Consider the following 20,741-nt stretch of genomic DNA (forward strand, 5'->3'; position numbering starts at 1 on the left):
ATTAATTAAAACCAATAATCATATAATTCCATCCATTACTTACTCTTTTTCTCCCACACAACAGCTCTTTATCTGGCGCGTCTGTTTGATGTGTGTCAGTTAGCTGTGGCTCGCAGCGAGCAGGCGTGTCTGGGAGAGAGGCGTGTCTGGGAGAGAGGCGCCACGCGGAGCCCCTGGAGAGGCTGCAGCTCCCTGGGCAGAGCACGTCCAAGCAGCCAGCGGGACACCCACCCCAGATGGGTCTAATCCTGACAGACGGACGCACGGAAGTCCTACTGGGGACAAGTCTCCATCCCTCCTTCCTTCCTTCCTTCCTTCCTTCCTTCCTTCCTTCCTTCCTTCCTTCCTTCCTTCCTTCCTTCCTTCCTCACTTCCTTCCACTCCTCCTTCCCCTCCCATTCCACTCAGGGCCACTTGGAGCCAGTTTTACTAACAACATCAGGGCTTCACAGCTGGGGATTTGGCCTTCTGTGTTTCTATTAGAAGGAATGATTTTCCCGAGCAGACGTCTCCAGATCCCCCCTCCCAGCTTGGCCCCAGCCGGCAGACAGATGCAGGTTTTTACATATCAAAGCTGTTGACTCGCCAGAGCGGTTCCTTCACGCCTCTAATGCTCTTTGCTTCAGAGGACTGTACCTCGGCCCCTTGATCGAGTTACTAAATGCGGGTTTGCGCATGGCTCGCCACCAAAGGCGTCTGGCTCACGCTGTGGCCTGGAGATGCAGACGAGGAAGAGGCATCTCAGAAGGGTTTAGCTAGAACCCACACGGCGGGAAACAGGCCAGCGAGCGGCGTGGAGATAAAGATGAAGGAAGGGTGGAGGAGAGATGAAGGAAGGGTGGAGGAGAGATGAAGGAGGGGTGGAGGAGAGATGAAGGAAGGGTGGAGGAGAGATGAAGGAAGGGTGGAGATAAAGATGAAGGAGGCGTGGAGATAAAGATGAAGGAAGGGTGGAGGAGAGATGAAGGAGGGGTGGAGGAGAGATGAAGGAGGGGTGGAGATAAAGATGAAGGAGGGGTGGAGGAGAGATGAAGGAAGGGTGGAGGAGAGATGAAGGAGGGGTGGAGGAGAGATGAAGGAGGGGTGGAGATAAAGATGAAGGAAGGGTGGAGGAGAGATGAAGGAGGGGTGGAGGAGAGATGAAGGAGGGGTGGAGGAGAGATGAAGGAGGGGTGGAGGAGAGATGAAGGAGGGGTGGAGATAAAGATGAAGGAAGGGTGGAGGAGAGATGAAGGAGGGGTGGAGATAAAGATGAAGGAGGGGTGGAGGAGAGATGAAGGAAGGGTGGAGGAGAGATGAAGGAGGGGTGGAGGAGAGATGAAGGAGGGGTGGAGATAAAGATGAAGGAAGGGTGGAGGAGAGATGAAGGAGGGGTGGAGGAGAGATGAAGGAGGTGTGGAGGAGAGATGAAGGAGGGGTGGAGGAGAGATGAAGGAGGGGTGGAGATAAAGATGAAGGAAGGGTGGAGGAGAGATGAAGGAGGGGTGGAGATAAAGATGAAGGAGGGGTGGAGGAGAGATGAAGGAAGGGTGGAGGAGAGATGAAGGAGGGGTGGAGGAGAGATGAAGGAGGGGTGGAGGAGAGATGAAGGAAGGGTGGAGGAGAGATGAAGGAGGGGTGGAGGAGAGATGAAGGAGGGGTGGAGGAGAGATGAAGGAGGGGTGGAGATAAAGATGAAGGAAGGGTGGAGGAGAGATGAAGGAGGGGTGGAGGAGAGATGAAGGAGGGGTGGAGGAGAGATGAAGGAGGGGTGGAGGAGAGATGAAGGAGGGGTGGAGATAAAGATGAAGGAGGGGTGGAGATAAAGATGAAGGAAGGGTGGAGGAGAGATGAAGGAAGGGTGGAGGAGAGATGAAGGAGGGGTGGAGATAAAGATGAAGGAGGGGTGGAGGAGAGATGAAGGGGGGGGGAAGAGAGATGAAGGAGGGGTGGAGGAAAGATGAAGGAGGGGTGGAGGAGAGATGAAGGAGGGGTGGAGATAAAGATGAAGGAAGGGTGGAGGAGAGATGAAGGAAGGGCGGAGGAGAGATGAAGGAGGGGTGGAGGAGAGATGAAAGGGGGGGGAAGAGAGATGAAGGAGGGGTGGAGGAAAGATGAAGGAGGGGTGGAGATAAAGATGAAGGAGGGGTGGAGGAGAGATGAAGGGGGGGGGAAGAGAGATGAAGGAGGGGTGGAGGAAAGATGAAGGAGGGGTGGAGATAAAGATGAAGGAGGGGTGGAGAGATGAAGGGGGGGGGAAGAGAGATGAAGGAGGGGTGGAGGAGAGATGAAGGAGGGGTGGAGGAGAGATGAAGGAGGGGTGGAGATAAAGATGAAGGAGGGGTGGAGATAAAGATGAAGGAAGGGTGGAGGAGAGATGAAGGAAGGGTGGAGGAGAGATGAAGGAGGGGTGGAGGAGAGATGAAGGAGGGGTGGAGATAAAGATGAAGGAAGGGTGGAGGAGAGATGAAGGAGGGGTGGAGGAGAGATGAAGGAGGGGTGGAGGAGAGATGAAGGAGGGGTGGAGGAGAGATGAAGGAGGGGTGGAGATAAAGATGAAGGAAGGGTGGAGGAGAGATGAAGGAGGGGTGGAGATAAAGATGAAGGAGGGGTGGAGGAGAGATGAAGGAGGGGTGGAGGAGAGATGAAGGAGGGGTGGAGGAGATATGAAGGAGGGGTGGAGGAGAGATGAAGGAGGGGTGGAGATAAAGATGAAGGAAGGGTGGAGGAGAGATGAAGGAGGGATGGAGGAGAGATGAAGGAGGGGTGGTGGAGAGATGAAGGAGGGGTGGAGGAGAGATGAAGGAGGGGTGGAGATAAAGATGAAGGAGGGGTGGAGGAGAGATGAAGGGGGGGGGAAGAGAGATGAAGGAGGGGTGGAGGAAAGATGAAGGAGGGGTGGAGATAAAGATGAAGGAGGGGTGTAGGAAAGATGAAGGAGGGGTGGAGGAGAGATGAAGGAGGGGTGGAGGAGATATGAAGGAGGGGTGGAGGAGATATGAAGGAGGGGTGGAGGAGAGAGACAGAAGTGGACGAGGGAGACAGGTGAACAATGGCAGGAAGACAGGATGAGAACAAGAGGTGCTGAACGAGAGAGGACCTTCGCCAGGGTTCCATCCACCAGCTAGTGGGATGCACATATCCTGAACTCTGGCCAAGCGTTACGTAATGATATCCTTTTTATAAAGGAGAATTTCCTCTGAGATGTAGTCATAAAGTAGCTGCCCAACTAGCTGTTTCTGTTTCACTGGAAAGCAAAGTGAGTTTTAATGCCAGCTATCAAGTTAACGCACTACGAGATGAATAGCGAGTGTCAGAATGATTGATTTATCAGGGGTGCACATTTTAAACCTCCATTCATTCTGTTATGCACCCTGCATCTAGGAGTAGAACGCTGGTGAGTGACACCAGACCACTAAAAAAAAAATCACAAGAGACAACAAGACTGGTGGCTTTGACAGTTTTCTTTTTAAAGAATAGATTGAAAGGTCCTTATCGGTTCCTTCTGTATGGCCTGGCCTCCTCTTCCAGCTGCCTGTGTGGCCTCTCTCAGCGTTACTTACAACCATCACACCTCACAGCTGGCCTTGCTCTGTCTCCATGGTGACAGGACAGGGTACAAAATGTGATGGAAGCCGACCAAAGCATATCAAAAAAAAAAAAGCTTTTCACTAAATGTGTTTATAGGTTTTGCTTTTAATTATTTATTGACCTTGTTTAAAATAAAAAAATATTATTAAATTTAGATTATTTTTAATTGCTATTACTATATGCTTTGTAACACTCAGAGATTTCTTTAAATATACAGTGCAATACAATTTATTATTATTATTCCATATTGGGGTCAGCAGTAAAACAGGGGGGCGTAAATCATGTTCTCTATTCATTTAAGGTGGGGGGGGGGGGGGGGGGTCTGGTTCAGATACACTATTAGTAATAAAGTTTTTTCTCCCAAGAACATCGTTATTTAAATCCTGGATGTAACTGGAGCATCATTATAAAGACACCTGTAGCCTCTTGAGCACCACACTAAGATATGCCTGCAGTGTTGCCTGTCTTTTATACTGGTGGTATATACGGTGTCTTACTACTGCAGAGAGTGTGATTATGAATCCGGAAAAAAAATGTTAAAATGTACTACATTTCATACATCGTGAATGTTTGTGTTTCATGGTGAGTTTTATCCGTACAAATTGCTTCGGAAATAGTTCTGAGCATTTTATTTTGAAAAAAACCTTTTATGTAGTGTATGCCGTTATTAGTTTGTAGTGTCTGAGGAGGATAGCTATTTAACATCAAAGCTAGAGGACATTTTCATTTCCTCATCTTCTTCAAGAAACAAAACACACAATTTTGGTATTATGGGTCTATCTCCTTCAAGCGTTTCATCTTCGTTTCATCTGCATATTTTCTGATGAAGGCAGCAGTATGGTGGCATCCGTGTAGGCTGGCAAGCCCGACAGATATTTTCAGTAATACGATTGATTGTAGAAGGTTGCTAAAAAGCTTCTGGACAGCCTTTGAGTTAGAGTTTGCTTGTTATCTTGTTTGCCTTTTTTCCAGATCTAATTGTGCAGCCCTCAGACAAATGGTATGTGGAATGAGAGTGTTCCTGATGCTTTCCAATAGCAAACTGGATCATTGTGACCTATTGCTGCTGGTGGAACACTAATGCACTATTGGGTGGGGGTGGGGGGGGGGGAGGAAGAGAAAGAGTATCCATTTATCTTTACCTCTGAACAGGAGAGGGGGGGGGGGGGGTGAACTCCTGTATCATCAATACAGTTCTCTTTGAATGTGCATTCACTAGAGTACAGGACTAGAGCTGATGCTGTACCAAGCTGGCATCAAAGTGATTCTGATGACACATCAACCCTTGTTCACCGGTGCCATCCTCTGCTACGCAACACCCTAATCGCTGCTCGGTATTATTTTAATCAGAATTATCAGCTTTGCAGGAATAATTCCTTTGTTTACTGTTTTATGTCTGCGCTGGAGCACGGAAAATCCCCCAACATTGGCTGTGAGCTGTCATTGTTGCATAATCACAATCAATTTTGGGGGAATTCAGCACAGTTAGTGTTCCGTGCACATCAGAACTGCCTTAATCGTCCTCACAGAGCATAGAGTCTTTAATAGCTTGGTCCAGACGTGACGGCATTGCTGAAGACAGCTACAGAGCACAAAAGAGACAAATATTTCCCTCATATTATCTTTTTCATTTCCTTGTGGTTCAGATGGCCTTAACATAGTGAATCTCTGCTCACCCAGGGCACCTAACAGGCATCAGGGAGGGAGGAAGAGGACTATATTTCACTGTGAAAAAATACGATACACAGTCCCAGTGATCAGTAATCAGTTGGGATAGTTTTGGATTAGGGAATAGATCTGTGAGTTGTTCTGCAGAAATATGCAGCTCAGCTAACTAATTAACTGGGCTGCTTAAAAACATAACAATGGTTCTTGAGCCGTAGAAAACTTAAAAGCGCTGATGACAAAGGACCCATCTGAATTAATGGAGAACAAATCCAACTCTTCACTGACTAAGTTTCCAATTTCCTATAATCACTTGCCAGAGAACAGCATGTATTCAGAGGGTGCCATGCACGGATCGCTTTAATTTCTCTCATTCTCTTTTCTGAGTATTTTCTCCCAAAAATAACTCCATTCCTGGAATGAGTGACATCACTTTGATTTGCCCTCTTTGATTTAAATATTCTATTCAAACCCGACATAAATGCATAGAAAATGAATACTGGTTCAATACATCAACATCTGCTTATTAGTCGCTAAGCTGTCTCTGAATGTCACATCCTAAGGAGCAGGGTGGTGTTTGAATGGGAAAGGCTGACGGTGGGATCCCGAAATGGACCACTCACCCCCCGTCACCCTCCACCCTCCCCGCCCCGCACACAAGCCCCAATCACTGGGGTTGGCTAGCATGTCATTTTGTGCCTCTGCTAGCTTAGCTATCACTCAGCTGTCTTCCCCTCTCCCAGGGCTCCAGGTGAGGGGGGGACCGACATGTCCTGAGTGTCCCCCAGACCTGACAGAGCCGACAGGGGATGGAGCTCATTCGAAACTCTCCCCTTGAAAGGAAAGCTGGATGGGTGTGGAGGGAGAAAGATAGGGAGGGATCCACTGGAGGTGTGCAGTAGCCTGATAATCTCTTACCCTCACATGCTCTGCTACATAGAGCAAGCCAGCTCACACAGTCCCGTCTTCTGAGAGGGAAATGCCAAACGTATTCGGTTTGTAGGCATGCATGCACGCACGTACGCACGCACACACACACACACACACACACACACACACAACATTCTATAGACTGTACTATTTATAAACGCAAAATAACATACGTGCACTCACACACACACAAACAATGCTCCTTACATGCACCCCGACATTCTATACTATATATGTTATTCAAATAATAACACACATGTACACACATACACATTCTATACTCACATTGTACTATTTAAATGGCACAAACAATAACACACACATTCTATTCTCAAAGTGCACTATTCAAGTACAACATAAAACACAAACACACGCACACATACACACACACGCACATACACACACAACCACACAGGCACATACACAACCACGCACACACACAACCACACAGACACATACGCACACAACCAAACATGCACAACCACACACACACAACCCCACACACACACACACACACCACATTCTGTACTCACACTGCACGATGAGCTCCACCACCGCCTCCCTGGGCTTGACGTTGAAGCCGTTGTACTGGCTGGTCTGGCAGCGGTAGGAGCCGCTCATCTCCCGCGACACGTTGACGATCCGCAGCACGCCGTCGTAGCTCTCCGACTGCATGCTGCCGTCCGCCATGGGCACCTCCTTGTCGGCCCGAGACCACAGGATGATGGGCTTGGGCTTCCCTGAAACAAGGCACTCCAGCTCCACTGTGTCCCCTTCCCGGGTCACCAAGGGCGACTTGCCCCGGGGGACTGTCAGGTTGGGGGGAACTAAGAAAGAGAAAAACAGAGGAGGGACTGATATGGGGCTCTAGAAAGTTGGCTGGCGGGGTAAGAGGGAGGGGTCGAGCGGGGGGATGGGGGGTGGAGGGTGGCGAAGCGAATGAGCGTCCATGTTGCGATGGATGCGTGTATTTTGTTGTTGTTGTTGATTAGTCAGACACATAGTGTGGAGAGAGAGAGAGCATGCAGACTCTTGGAGAGATGGTTGGCAGCCTGCCTGTGGTTCTGGATGTTTACCTTACCATCAAGTTGTTCCGCAGCAACAAGGTTATATGGAGGCAAGCGATGGAGGATGCTATGGAGGTCTGACACAAAGCAGAGGTCATAGGAACCAATCGATGACGTGAATCCTTTCAATCCTTTCAAATCAGCTGGAGCTATTTTCAGTCTCAGTGCAGAGTAACAGAGTAAAAAAAGAAAAAGAAACAGAAAGCCATTCCTTACTGCATTGCTCAAAAAGTCTGTCATCCTCCTCCTCGTAATCTTCATCACCATCACCCTTGTGACTGTCCTGTCCTCATCATCATCACCATCATCATTAACACAGCTAATGTGACCCTTCAACAACACTGGATGTGCAGGCCCAGTGATCGACTCTCTCAGCCTCTTCTTACATTTACACATTTAGCAGACGCTCTTATCCAGAGCGACTTACAGTAAGTACAGGGACATTCCCCCCGAGGCAAGTAGGGTGAAGTGCCTTGCCCAAGGACACAACGTCATTTGACCGAGCGGGGAATCGATCCGGCAACCTTCTGATTACCATCCCGACTACCTCACCGCTCAGCCATCTGACTCCCTGACTTCTGACTTCTTTCTCTCCTCACTTCTCCACCTAGCTGTCCTCAGCTCTGTTGCCTTCTCTGCTCCTGAGTCTCCGATAACAGAAATCAACACATCTATTCATCTATTTAAAAACAGACGTCAAGAACGGCTAGGCCAGACTTACAATTAAAATGCTGAGAAGAACTGGTCATCTCCATTGGGGCGTAGGATGGATAGCTTTTCCCTGGAGCACTAAACAAAGTTGCCGCTCCACAGTATAAATGGTTCGAGGCACTTTTGCAAGGCCAGCAGAAAGTGTATGTTGAATAATGAAAAAAGTGCAGAGTTAAAGGATATATTTGTTTTCCATTTATCGTGTGTGTGTGTGTGAGTGTGAGTGTGTGAGCTAGTGTGTACGCTTCAAAGTGTATGTGTGAGTTGATCTGTGTGTGTGTGCGTGCACGATATAAAAGTAAGTGGAAAGCGGCAGGTTGTAACAAGAACCAACAATGTGATTCCTAATGTGGCGAGCTGGGCACACAAATGTGTTTAATTAGCAGCCTGACCTCAAAATACAGGCTGTGTGTGTGGGTGTCTGTGTGTCCATGAACAAACTTCAAAACCAAAGGCAGAGCTCAGATGGAAACAGCACTGCATACAGCCAACACCTACCAAACAGGACCAACTCTTTTCATAATAAAATGACAGCGTTTCAGCTGAACTTTGGCCAATCATCGCATGCCGCATTTAACTCATACAGTAAACTTTTGTGATGATGAAATCACGAGCAATAACCTAGAAACACTAAACCCCAACTCCATCAGACCCAGTTCTCTCTACTTGTGTTGGTATTCTGTCTGAATCCTTCCTAGTGTACAGTACCAGTGTAGTAAACTAACATGTTCACCAGTTCCTCACTAGCTAGTAACATTTTCACCACTTCCTCACTAACAGAAGTACACTAATATATTCACTCCTGAATGCTTGTCCTGATTGATCGTCTTTTCATGTATGGAAAATGTATTCAGCTCTGTGAAGAGGAAGTGATTAGAAATTAGATATGAATCATTGATGTACCATCCACCGGTAAAACAGGCCAAATATTAGCCTCACGCAACACACGTCAACAGTCGTCCTTCTCTCTTCTGTTTGTCACCAAACACAACACATTTTGTTCAGAGCATTTCCCATCTCTGTGATGTACTTAGGTAAGCTATCCCTATTGAGTCTATTTAAGAGAGGGACAATGAAGAGGTCCTTCACTGCTGCTATTAGCTAGTGGGTGAGAGTCTGTTAGGTCATTCAGAAAGGATGCTAATTATGGAAGCAAATCAGTGACATGTTTTGAATTTTAAAACGCATTGAATACTTAATATTGAAATGTAAACACCACCAAATTTGTAGGTTTTGAATTCAACTCTTTAAAATGAATTGATAAATTCATTTTAATAAAAAAAAACTAGCCAGAAAAATTTGATCCGAAAAATTCTAACCCATTTTTTTGGGGGACTATCCAAAAAATGCCCCAAAAAATCTGATCCCAAAAAATTCAGGGGAAGTCTGAGCTGGAAATATTAGAGGAGAAAAACTTAGCTACACATTTTCCTGCTCCGATTTGTTTGGATCCAATTTTTGGGATCAGAATTTCACCAAGTGGGGCAATCCCAGCTGAAATTCAGCAACATGAATTTCTGAACCTTGAATCGTTTCAATTTTAAAGAGGTGAATTCCAAAACAAACAATTAAGTATTCAATTCCTTTTAAAATTCAAAACATGATGTCACTGATTTGCTTCCATAGTAAATCATCAGATAATCTGAGATTTATTCTAACTGAACACGTATAGGATGAGAAGTCTCTAGACTCTCTGTCTCCAGGAACCTGAAGGCAGACAGCCGGAGGTTGCAAGTCAACAATAATAGCTCATCAACGGAAAGACTAAAGACCCAAGCGGTCCTCTGCTAACTATGCCTTGCAGCAAGGCAAAACCTACAGAAAAAAATAACTTTAAAAATAGCCAAAACCTTAGTTAAAATGAAACCAGCAAAATGACCGCTCTCTCCCTTTAACAGTTACATCCAGTCTGTGTTAAACCTCAAAAGACTAAACTTCCTGCGATCAAAGCATATTGCCCCACTTTTTGAATCCCAAGACAAAAGGCTGTAGGTAAGCAGACAGGCAGGTGGGTTGGTGGGCTCCAACAAGGCCATTAGAGAGTGGACGTGAGGCATAGTCACTGTAGCCATCATTACACATATCCTCTCTGTGGTCCAGACCAGGGAGCCAATTACAACTGTCAGGCCTTGGTTTTGGAAGGCCCCCTCTACCCATAATGACAGCCATTGCATCTGCTGCAATTGTTAGCTAAGGAACAAACACACCGTACATCCATACACATACACAAACACACACACACACACACACGCACAGGCAGGCACGCACACAGATAAACACAAACACGCACGCGCACAAATAATACACACACAAGAAGTAGACTCCCACGTGGTAAAACACAGAGTAGGAACAAACTGTGTGTTAAAGGAGATCCGGGCATTAGCACAGCGCACACACGCTATCTCTACTTTACAGTGGGCGTCCACCGCTCAGCACTGTGATCTGGCATCTGCGACTCATCGGGATTCTTGAAGCTGGTGGTTTGGGTGTTGATGTTGGCCAGCAGTTGAGAGGGAAAGAGAGAGAGGGGGAGAGATAGAGGGGGGGAAAGAGGTAGTGAGAGGAAGAGAGAGGCAGAAAGAGAGAGAACACATGCCTGTCTGTAGGAGAGAGAGAGGGGAGAGAGAGATAGAGAGAGGACATGTTTGTGTGTCTGTAGGAGGGAGGGAATGAGAGGGAAGGAGAGGGGAATGGGAAGGAGGTGGTAGAGGAGAGAGGGAGGGAGGTAGGGAGGTAGGGAGGGAGGGAGGGAGGGAGGGAGGGAGGGAAGGAGGGAGGGAGACAAAGGACATGTATGGTATGGGTCCCACCAAGCCTGGCAGGGCCGAACCCCTCTGAAAGGGGGGTTCTGGAAACAGGCTGCCCCAGCACGGCAGCCTGTTTCCAGGGTCTCAGCTGGGATGCTTCCCCTTGTCTGGAGCCTGATTGCTGGAGCCTTTCAGTAGTAACCATCACCACTGCAACTAACCCCTGGCACAGTGGGCAGACTGCAATGTCTGGCACTTAGGATTTTTATACATAACAGGGGCCACAGCAAGCATGGTCATCTTTGAATTAAACAACAATTCTGCTGGGCCTCTGATTGAGTGATGTTACATCACTGCCCGTCACCATGGCAACACAGTGCCACTACCACTCTGGCAGCGAGTGTGTGTGTGCGTGTATGGCTTTAGGCTGGTGAGTTGGTCTAGCTGTGACAGGCCCCTGCTCCTATGAGCTTCTTGCCAGTGGGGACAGTCTGTGGTGCTCCCTACGGTGGATGGGTTTGTGTGTGTGTGTGTGTGTCAGTGTGTGCTTGTTTTTTGGTGTGTATATGGGTGTGCTTTAAGTGTGTGTATGTGTGTGTGTGTGTGAGTGTTTGTGGACCTACTGCGACAGATGAAGGTTGTCCTGGGAGGGCTCTGAAAGGCTTAGTGTTCTGATGGACTGCAGTGCCACAGCACCAAGGGAGGCTAATATCACCAGAAGACTGCAGCCCTTCTGGGGGCTGCCCTAAAGGATACCATTAGGAGAGTATGTTTCTGTCAGATGGTCAAGCTGTGTGTGTGTGTGTCTGTGTGTCTGTGTGTGTGTCTGTGTGTGTGTGTGTGTGTGTGTACCAAACTCAGTATAAGCTCTGTTCGTGTCTTGTGTTTCAAATTGTAGCCTATGAACTGTACCGATACAAACAACTACAGCAGCACTCTATCATTGAATAGTCATCATTGGTTACAGTAAATGTGTCGTATTTCAGTGCAGTGCCTCTGTCCATGTGATGTGATCAGCCCTGCTGGAGATCCCCATCACACACACACACACACACCATCACACACACACACACCATCACACACACACACACACACACACCACCATCACACACACACACACACACACACACATCACCATCACACACACACACACACACACACCACCATCACACACACACACACACACACACACACACACACACACCACCATCACACACACACACACACACACACACACACACACACACACACCACCATCACACACACACACACACACACACACACACACACACACACACACACACACACACCATCACACACACACACACACACCACCATCACACACACACACACACACACCATCACACACACACACACACACCACCATCACACACACACACACACACCACCATCCATTACAGTACATACCACAACAGAAATAATCAGCAACAGCCAAAGCCTCCCTTTCCCCCCCATGTGTATAAGACATGACACCCAGAAGCCCCTCCACCGTGGTCAGACAGCCTGACACTCCAACAGCAGATCAGCACAGACAACAGCCGGCAGCCATGACATTCTACAACAACAGCCCCAGATATGACTGTCACTCCAGTTAGAATCAGTGACATTCAGGTTCGTCTACGCACAGATAACTGGATGATTAAACTGTGCACAGGAGGGAGGGAGGGAGGAAAAGTTAATAGACACAGAGAGAGAGAGAGAGAGAGAGAGAGAGAGAGAGAGAGAGAGAGAGAGAGAGAGAGAGAGAGAGAGAGAGAGAGGAGAGAGAGAGAGAGAGAGAGAGAGAGAGAGAGAGAGAGAGAAAGAGGAGAGAGAGAGACTAGGGAGAAAGGAGAGATGGAGAGAGAGGGTGGGCTGAGAGACTGAAGGTCTAAAAAAGGTAGCACAAATTCATCTTAAACCAATTACAAGTAGTCTCCACCCTTGTATCTGTGTGGCCAGTGGCCCTACCTGCTGTTTGTTAATCCAGCTCTGTGCTTTTCCTAATCAACCGAGCAGTTAATTGATTTGCCTAATTTAATAAGCAAAGTAATTCATTTGGGTGGGAAGAAGCCTTGTGCTACGATGTTGCCGAAGTAGGTTGGTTACTGATTGAGAGATAGTCATCCATGGAAGGACTCGTTGCTCAATCCTGAGAGAGAGAGAGAGAGAGAGAGAGAGAGAGAGAGAGAGAGAGAGAGAGAGAAAAGAGAGAGAGAGAGAGAGAGGGGACACTTCCAGTCCTGAAACACATGATCAGTTACAGGGCTTAGCAGTCTAACTGGACACGAGAATGAACAGATGAATAATTGTAGGGTTGCCTGCTGGTACTGTGTGGTCCGTGTATACTGATATACATGTCGTGCTGTTGACTTTTGCTTCACTGGAGACTGACTGGAAGTCTGTCCCTTAGGCTTACATTAACCAGCTTCCGTCATAAATCTCTCCCTAATCATGTTTGGATGTTCACCAGTCTCATTTTAAGACGATTCTCTCATTTGAATCTAGACCTCATTAAGTGTTAGGAGTCAAAGCACCGTCAAGACACGCATAAACAGAAACCTGACTCTGAGCAGGTTCCTCCTCATCCTCATCTTGTGTGTATCCAGTTTCTCATCACACACGTTTAACCGATTGGCTAATGAGAGGATAAATCTCACCGTGTCTGGGATTCAAGCCTCCCTCCCTCCCTCTTTTATATCTTAATTTAAAGGAAAAACCCCAAAATGAAGATGGATTATGTTTTACTCCAACTTATAAAATTGGAGGCGCCTGTTCTGATACTCCGGCGTACTGTAATATGGTTCTTTTCTCCCGGTGGAATCAGATAGAGAGATCTCGGCTGGGTTTTGGATAGTACTCATGAATAAAGCATTAGCCTTGGAATCTCAGAGTACCCAAAAGAGAACAGAACTGGGCTGTTAATGAGTCTGTGCTGATTGTAAATATTAGCACTATTTTGTGGGAAGATATAATGAAATCTGTTTAAAAGAAAGCAGACAGACAACGAATATTTTCATTCAGTGAGGGTCTGTGAGCTTTGGAAACAAGACAGGGGTTGGTTTGATGTTTCAGCTACTGCAGAGGGTTGACCCGGGGCTGGGGAGAGGCGGGAAACGCAGACAGCTCTGTCTGGGGATCCATGGCAAGGAAAATACGGCCAGTTTGGTGGAGCACTGAGGACTGAAACTTTGAGCAGCTATGCATTCGGAGGTCCGAGAGAGCTGAGGCTGGAGATTCTTTAGGCTCAATCTCTTTCAAACACTTTGCCAGCATGAACTCCTGGCAGCCCTGCAGTGTAACCGCCTCTAAATGCGTTTATTAAGACTTCTAATTGCTGCTGCGCTCCCCCGCTTCAAGAGGCCAGCAGGAGGGTAACAAAGTCTTCCCTTAGTTACCCCAAAACACACCGTAGGGGGGGGGGGGGGGGAGATCCAGGCAGAGCCCCCTCTGCACACAGCCCAACCCCTTGGCTACCTACAGTGCGTCACTCGGGTCCCAAAAGTCATTTGAATGAAAGCAATGACGCACACCCGGTAGGAGCCAACAGGCCTGTTTTCCAGACGTGTAAAACACCAAGATAGGTCTCAACCGTAACTTCCTTCAAAACTGTTGAGATCTGTTAGCTTTAAAGTGATTCCAACAGCATCTGTTTCTGATCCTGAAACCCTTTGAAAACAACCACAGCCCACAACATGGCAAAGGCAATGCCCTTAAATAACATTTCAGCAATTCAAGCCCTTTCAAGTTATATGATAATCCCAAAGACAGCTGTCTTGTTCTGTTTTCTAGTACTTTAAAGAACGTGTGTTTGTGCATGGGCTGGCCTCACCAAGACACTCAGAGAGAAAGGCTGCACTACTTAAAAGATAATGAGGAAACCAACACAGCAGGTAGCATTGATCCCACTGTTTTATAGCATGGGGGATTATCAAAGGATTATCTAGCGCTAATTATGCACGAAGGTCGACAACAGGCTTTCATGTTGCTACTGTGAGTGGCAGGAAGGTGTGTGTGTGTGTGAAGGTGTGTGTGTGAAGGTGTGTGTGTGTGTGAAGGTGTGTGTGTGTTGTCACCGAGGGGGTGTAAAGAGCAAGGGGCTCGCATACGGTGTTTGAGTTTGACGATCACACGCCTATGCAACCCGAGACGAGCGCTACCGAATGTCTGAACTGAGCTGAATCCTCAGACATGCGGCCCGACTGAAACGTACACTTACACACGCGAGCATTCCCATCCTCATTTCCTGGTGACAAAGCGGCAGGGTCTCCGAGAGGGGGAACCCATCTCCTGGACGATCCTCAGAGCTCCAACCCAAGGTAGCAGGAACGTCATCAGAATTACAAAGTGGACACTCCTAATCAGAGCGTGTTGATGGGAAGGGATCGATCGGGCGGTATCCTTGACGACGGCGTCCTGTTATGAGGTAATGGACGGGGACTCTGGACTAGGTCACTGATTGACCCCCTTCCTGTTGATTACTGATCCATCTTTGCCCTCACGTCTGGGAGCTCTGAACCCTTCCATCACCACCATCGTGCTAACCTGTGAAGACTACCACTCAAAACTGGATGTACACCACATACCGGGACCAAAGATGCACGGTCGTGATCTCTCGAATCCAGCAGTCTCAAATGGTTAAACTCTTTCTCCTGTTTTCGACACCTGCCTGTTTTTGTTTTTAACAGAGTGCAGTGAAGGCCTGCCCTAGTCAATATGCACTCTCACTGTCACTGCATGCTAATGTCGTCCATCTATTCGAAACAGCCAGACTTCCCTCCCTGGAACCTATGCTGCGAGTCAGTCATCTGATTGACATGCTGTATGTTGAATGTATGTCATGTTAGTCTGAATAATGGTAGTAACAGCCAATCAGATGAAGGGAGAGGATGGATATTCAGTGTTACATTAGTTTCGTAGATGCAACGGTAGTAAAGTTCGCCTGGCTTACAGACAGACGGAGGAACAGCTGTAGTGTTTGTGTGACGTGTGTAGCTTAGTGTGTCAAGCAGCAATGTTTCATCACTTTGCACTGTACGTGGGTGAAGTTGGAACTGAAGTCCTATTCTGTAAGGCAATTATATTTTAATTTGTGCTGAACATTGGTACATAATTTAACTTAGCCTTTAGGACTTTAACTCAGCCTTGAGTAACTAACTTTTGTTTTTGGAAAACATGTAAGTGTGTGTGTGTGTGTGTGTGTCTGTGGGAGTGCTGAGGGAGGTGTGTATTTGCAGTGTTGGCGTCAATGTGTGAAACTCACCAGTAGTGGAGGAGATGTTGACGTCGATGCTGATCTCAGGGATGCCCCCTCCCTTGAGCGCCGCCACACAGGTGTACGTGCCGAAGTCTGTGAACTTCAGATCGATGATGTCCAGGTTGGTGGTTCCAGGAGAGATGTCCGGGTCTGTCTGGGTGATCACCATTCGCTCAGAGCTACGCAGGGCCCGCCCATTCTTCAGCCAACCAAATGTCAGTTCCTCGGGGGGCGTCGCCTCCACCTGAACAACACCGGTACAGACAGGTTTTCCCTTTAATGGTGTGTGTGTGATTTACATTTGTTCATTTAGTAGATGCTCTCATGCGAAGTCGCATTCGTGGGACTCGAACCCTTGATCCGTCGTTTGCGCCGCTTAACGATTTTCAGCTCCCTGAGCTAGGAGGTAAGTGACGCAGTGCACACAAGACTGCAGCAATAACATGTTATCACGGGGAGCCATGCAGGATGGGAGGCGTACCTGGCAGGATATTTTGACCTCTCGTCCTATCTGGATGTTGTCATCATTGTGGTACGGGTCTGGAGTGATCCAGAAACGCCCCTTCTTCAGAGCTGTGGAAAGATTCACCATGACTATCCCGCCTGTTAAAACACATATCCTTCTTCTAAAAAAAGGTACCGGTAGCGGAGATGCTGGAAGGTCAGGAAGAGGGTCAAACAATTTCATGTTTTTAAATTGATTCAGAAAGCAACTCCAAATTGTGGATGACACAGTGTGGTGTATGCTGATAAGGTTCAAATGCTTTTGTTAGGTTCAGTTTTGTACAATCACTGCTGACAAACACACACATACACACAGGCGTGCAAGCGCAAACACACACACACATACACACACACCAATGCATAGTTTGAGAGATACCTAACTATTACTAACCAAATTTAGTTCCAAAACTCAATTTCCGAATAACAGCTCATCTGAATGAAAAAACACAACAACAAAAAAAACAAGATAGTCTGATTTCATTATAATGCATGTTGTATTGTTTCCAAACCCTTCGCCTACGGTACAATTCATCTCTCCGGCATGAACCGACACTGCCACACAATCTTTTCATCTAGCAATTCCCTGGTGACATTATCATATTCAGTTTGGCACAAGGAAAATGAAAACAAAACCCACATGTCAGATTTAAACACAGGAAATTGAATGTGCAAAACATTGGCGATGCTGAGCAAAGCAGCGCGGGGTGGGGGTGGGGGTGGGGGGGTGTGCGGGGGGGGGAGGGGGGGGGGGGGGGGTCTCAGACTGAAGCCAGAGACTTCATGTCTTGAAATCAATGTCGGCAATCTTGTTTCTGACACATGTCAGACCGATGTTAGCACCACGTCAATGGAGCTGCCTTGCTAAATAAAAAAGGGCTTTCAGCCTCCCTCTCATCATTAGCATGCGGTCATATATAACACATCTGCAGGGTTATGGATCCCCTCCGGAGCAGGAAATGCGCATGCTTTTAAAGTGCTTCCAGTGTTGCCATGGAAACAGTGTAAATGCCTCAATTTTTTTTTTGCTATAACACACATCTGTATGACCTTTACTCATCAGACATCCGGCTTTTTGTCAACCCACAATTCCATCCCTGAAGTCTCAGCTATACACTAATAGGATCACACAAACGCTTGCTATGAATCCATTTTCTGTCAACATACACAACACACGGTTAAAACTACTTAGCATGCAGCTGTCATGGAAACACCTCGACAATGAATGCCCTTCAATCAGAGCACTTGTCAGACGTACTAGTGAACACACTGTGCAGTGCACAGGGCTGTTTATGACTGGCTGCAACAGAGCAGCTTGACAGTTTGCAATGGGATTTTGTATCAAGAACATTTGCACACACCAAGTGTATGTGTGTGTGTGTGTGTGTTTGTAAGTTAGCTGTCACAGGTGACAGTAGATAAACGTTGGATTATATGCTGTACTCTCCCACCTCCCACAGGCTAATCCTAATACCTCCCTTTACTCAGGGGATTGAACCTCGATCTCAGCAAACACAACTTGCATATTAAACCAAGAGGACAATCTCATGGTCCTAATGTGAGATTTTGCTTTACACCCAAGACAAGGCAACATCACCAGAGTCCAGTTATCAGACCACCTTCCCTGCGTCATGTTATGAATCGTACTGGACTGTGCCTGTAAAACAAAAACAACTATGTTCACTCCTGCGTCTCTATTGAAACTCTCAGTCTGCTCTGTCAAAGGTCTCCTCAGTTCCACCTTGACTCAGACAACCTACTGCGCCTTCACTCTTCAAGTTAACCCCACACACACTTGTCCAAGTTTGGTCCAAAAGAAATGGTCTTGTCGTTTCTGCTCGTCTGAGAAGATCCGATACACTTTCATTCCTTTTCAGTCTGTTTTGTCAGTCTCATTGAGATAACCTTGTACGTTCAGGTACAGTATAACTCACTACAGGAAAGGAAGGAGAGAAAAGAGCATGAACTGCAGATGGCAGCTCTCTGTCCTTTCTGTTTCTCTCACTATCTCTTTTCTCTCCCCGATAGGAGTTACAATACAGATATACGATACTCCAAGTCAGATCATCTAAGGTTTAGCTGAGAGGGGAACGCTTTGAAAAAAGAAGAGTGAAGTCACAATGCCTCAACTCGGAGCTTTCCCCTAAAAACAGTCGACATCCTCAACTCTGAACGAGTCGCACTGACGCACTTACATCATGTGACACAGCAAAACCAGCCACCAGCTTGAAGCCAACCCGCCGCCCAGCCTTAACTCCAGCCTCAGCCTCGATCTGAGCTCCAGCCTCAGCCCCAGCCCCATCCACAGCCCCAGCCCCAGCCTCAGCCCCAGTCCCATCCACAGCCCCAGCCCCAGCAACATCTGACCTTGTTTCAGTGGCTCAAGGCCAACTTTAACTTCCCAGTACAGAATACTGTACCAGTGTCTTTCATGCTCCATTCCTTAGCCTCCAGCTCAGCAGTGACTCAGCCAAACCCCCCCCCCCCTACAGTAGAGTACAGCACGCTTGTCATGCCCCAAGCTGAGAAGACGTCCTCCAGAAAGCTTCAACAAGTCAGAGTCAGATGGCTGAGCGGTGAGGGAGTCGGGCTAGTAATCAGAAGGTTACTGGATCGATTCCCCGCCGTGCCAAATGACGTTGTGTCCTTGGGCAAGGCACTTCACCCTACTTGCCTCGGGGGGAATGTACTTACTGTAAGTCGCTCTGGATAAGAGCGTCTGCTAAATGACTAAATGACTAAATGTAATGTAAGTGTCCTGCAGCCTCTCCCATCACTCATCCTACTCGGCTCTCTGGTTGGACGACAGACACAACAAAGCAGTTTGAGGAAGTGGGCTGACATTGGTTCTCTCGGGAAGACGACAGCATCTGTGCGAGTGCTGTACCTGAGTTCTGTTCGTGTTCGCACGGTGCCCCGGTGTGACGTCTACCGCTAAAAGGGGACGTGTGTGTCAAAGCCGGCGGAGGACACGACGCCGTGATGTCACCGCCCGCCCCAAACAACCGCAGTAGTCATAACCCCGTGCATCTTTAACGAGGGCTCCGCTCGGAAACAGAACTTTCCCATTTCTCGTCCGGGCGAGTCGGAATGCGCCTCCTGTTCCGTCGCTTGCAGAGCCTCATTCATATGTTATGAGAGCGCTGGAGGTTGTGTCCGTGCTCTGGTCGCCTTAACACGGAGGAAAAGGCCCGCTCACGGAAATGGAATCTGACTGGATCAGAACGGCTGGCTGCGTTATCAGGTAGAACAATCCAGACCAACTGGAGCGCGAGAGGGGAGGTGGTTAGCTGGTAACAGTACAGCACCCCCGCACGGTCCTGTAGTGACAGACTGTGTAGACACACACACACACAGTCTGAACAGGTACAGAAATCCCACACCGTTTTAAGAGCATTCGGATTTCCTGAGAGCCACAGCCCCCCAACCAGAGTTAACTCACACAAACATCCAGGGTGAATTATTGATGATATGGCTTTTGGAAGCTGGCTTCCTTTCATCGGCTTGAATGGTGCTGTCATTGGTCTGCGGACAACCGTGTGTGTGTGTGTGTGCGCGTGTCTACTTCTGTGCTTCTGTGTTTGAGGGGTAGGCGTGAATAAGCAATAGGATCTGTACTTTTAAATGGTATGCTCAAAGCACTTACAGTTCTTTCTAGCACAGCTGGCTTCACCCAGAATTAAAAAACGGGACAATAGGTCTTTTAGTTTGAAATAGTAATTATTATATATATTCTACGCCAGCTTTAGACAGTGCGACAATGCAGAGGTCACACTGACTACATCAAAAACACATATCCTTGTATCCAGACCCGTCAACTCCAAGCTGTTTTTGGTTGCCTAGTTAAGCCTGAGTGCTAGTGCTGTGCAGAGCATGCTTTAATAGCATGCTAGAATAATGCGCTGACCAAACGCCTAGATAATCATGCAAAGAGCCAGTTGAGGCTGTGTACTCTAAAAGGCCCTCAGTGTCACTCAACAGGATTACCATACCTCCTCAAGGGAGATTCTGAACAGAGCACACACACACACACATCACCCCCCCCCCTCCATACACACACACATCCCCCCCCTCCACACACACACACATCGCCCCCCCTCCACACACACACACACACATCCCCCCCCTCCACACACACATCACCCCCCCTCCACACACACACACACGCATCACCCCCCCCGCCACACACACACACAAACATGCAGCACCCCCCCCTCCACACACACAAACACACACAACCCAGACCATGGCACAGACCGATAAAGACACAGCCAACTAAAATCGAATGTCTTT

General features: G+C 47.7%; 1 protein-coding gene across 1 annotated transcript in view; it reads right to left on the reverse strand.

Moving 5' to 3' along the window:
* The window catches only part of LOC124469170 (MAM domain-containing glycosylphosphatidylinositol anchor protein 2-like), a 121,898-nt gene that overhangs the window by 35,804 nt on the left and 65,353 nt on the right, over nt 1-20,741 (reverse strand). The window contains exons 7-9 of the mRNA XM_047022285.1: nt 16,429-16,520; nt 15,954-16,191; nt 6,699-6,992 (exon numbers count right to left, since the gene is read on the reverse strand). Coding sequence (XP_046878241.1) covers nt 6,699-6,992; nt 15,954-16,191; nt 16,429-16,520 — 624 coding nt within the window. The remainder of the gene's footprint in view (nt 1-6,698; nt 6,993-15,953; nt 16,192-16,428; nt 16,521-20,741) is intronic.

The sequence above is a fragment of the Hypomesus transpacificus genome, chromosome 6 (genome assembly GCF_021917145.1).
Source record: "Hypomesus transpacificus isolate Combined female chromosome 6, fHypTra1, whole genome shotgun sequence".
NCBI classification, from domain to species: domain Eukaryota; kingdom Metazoa; phylum Chordata; class Actinopteri; order Osmeriformes; family Osmeridae; genus Hypomesus; species Hypomesus transpacificus.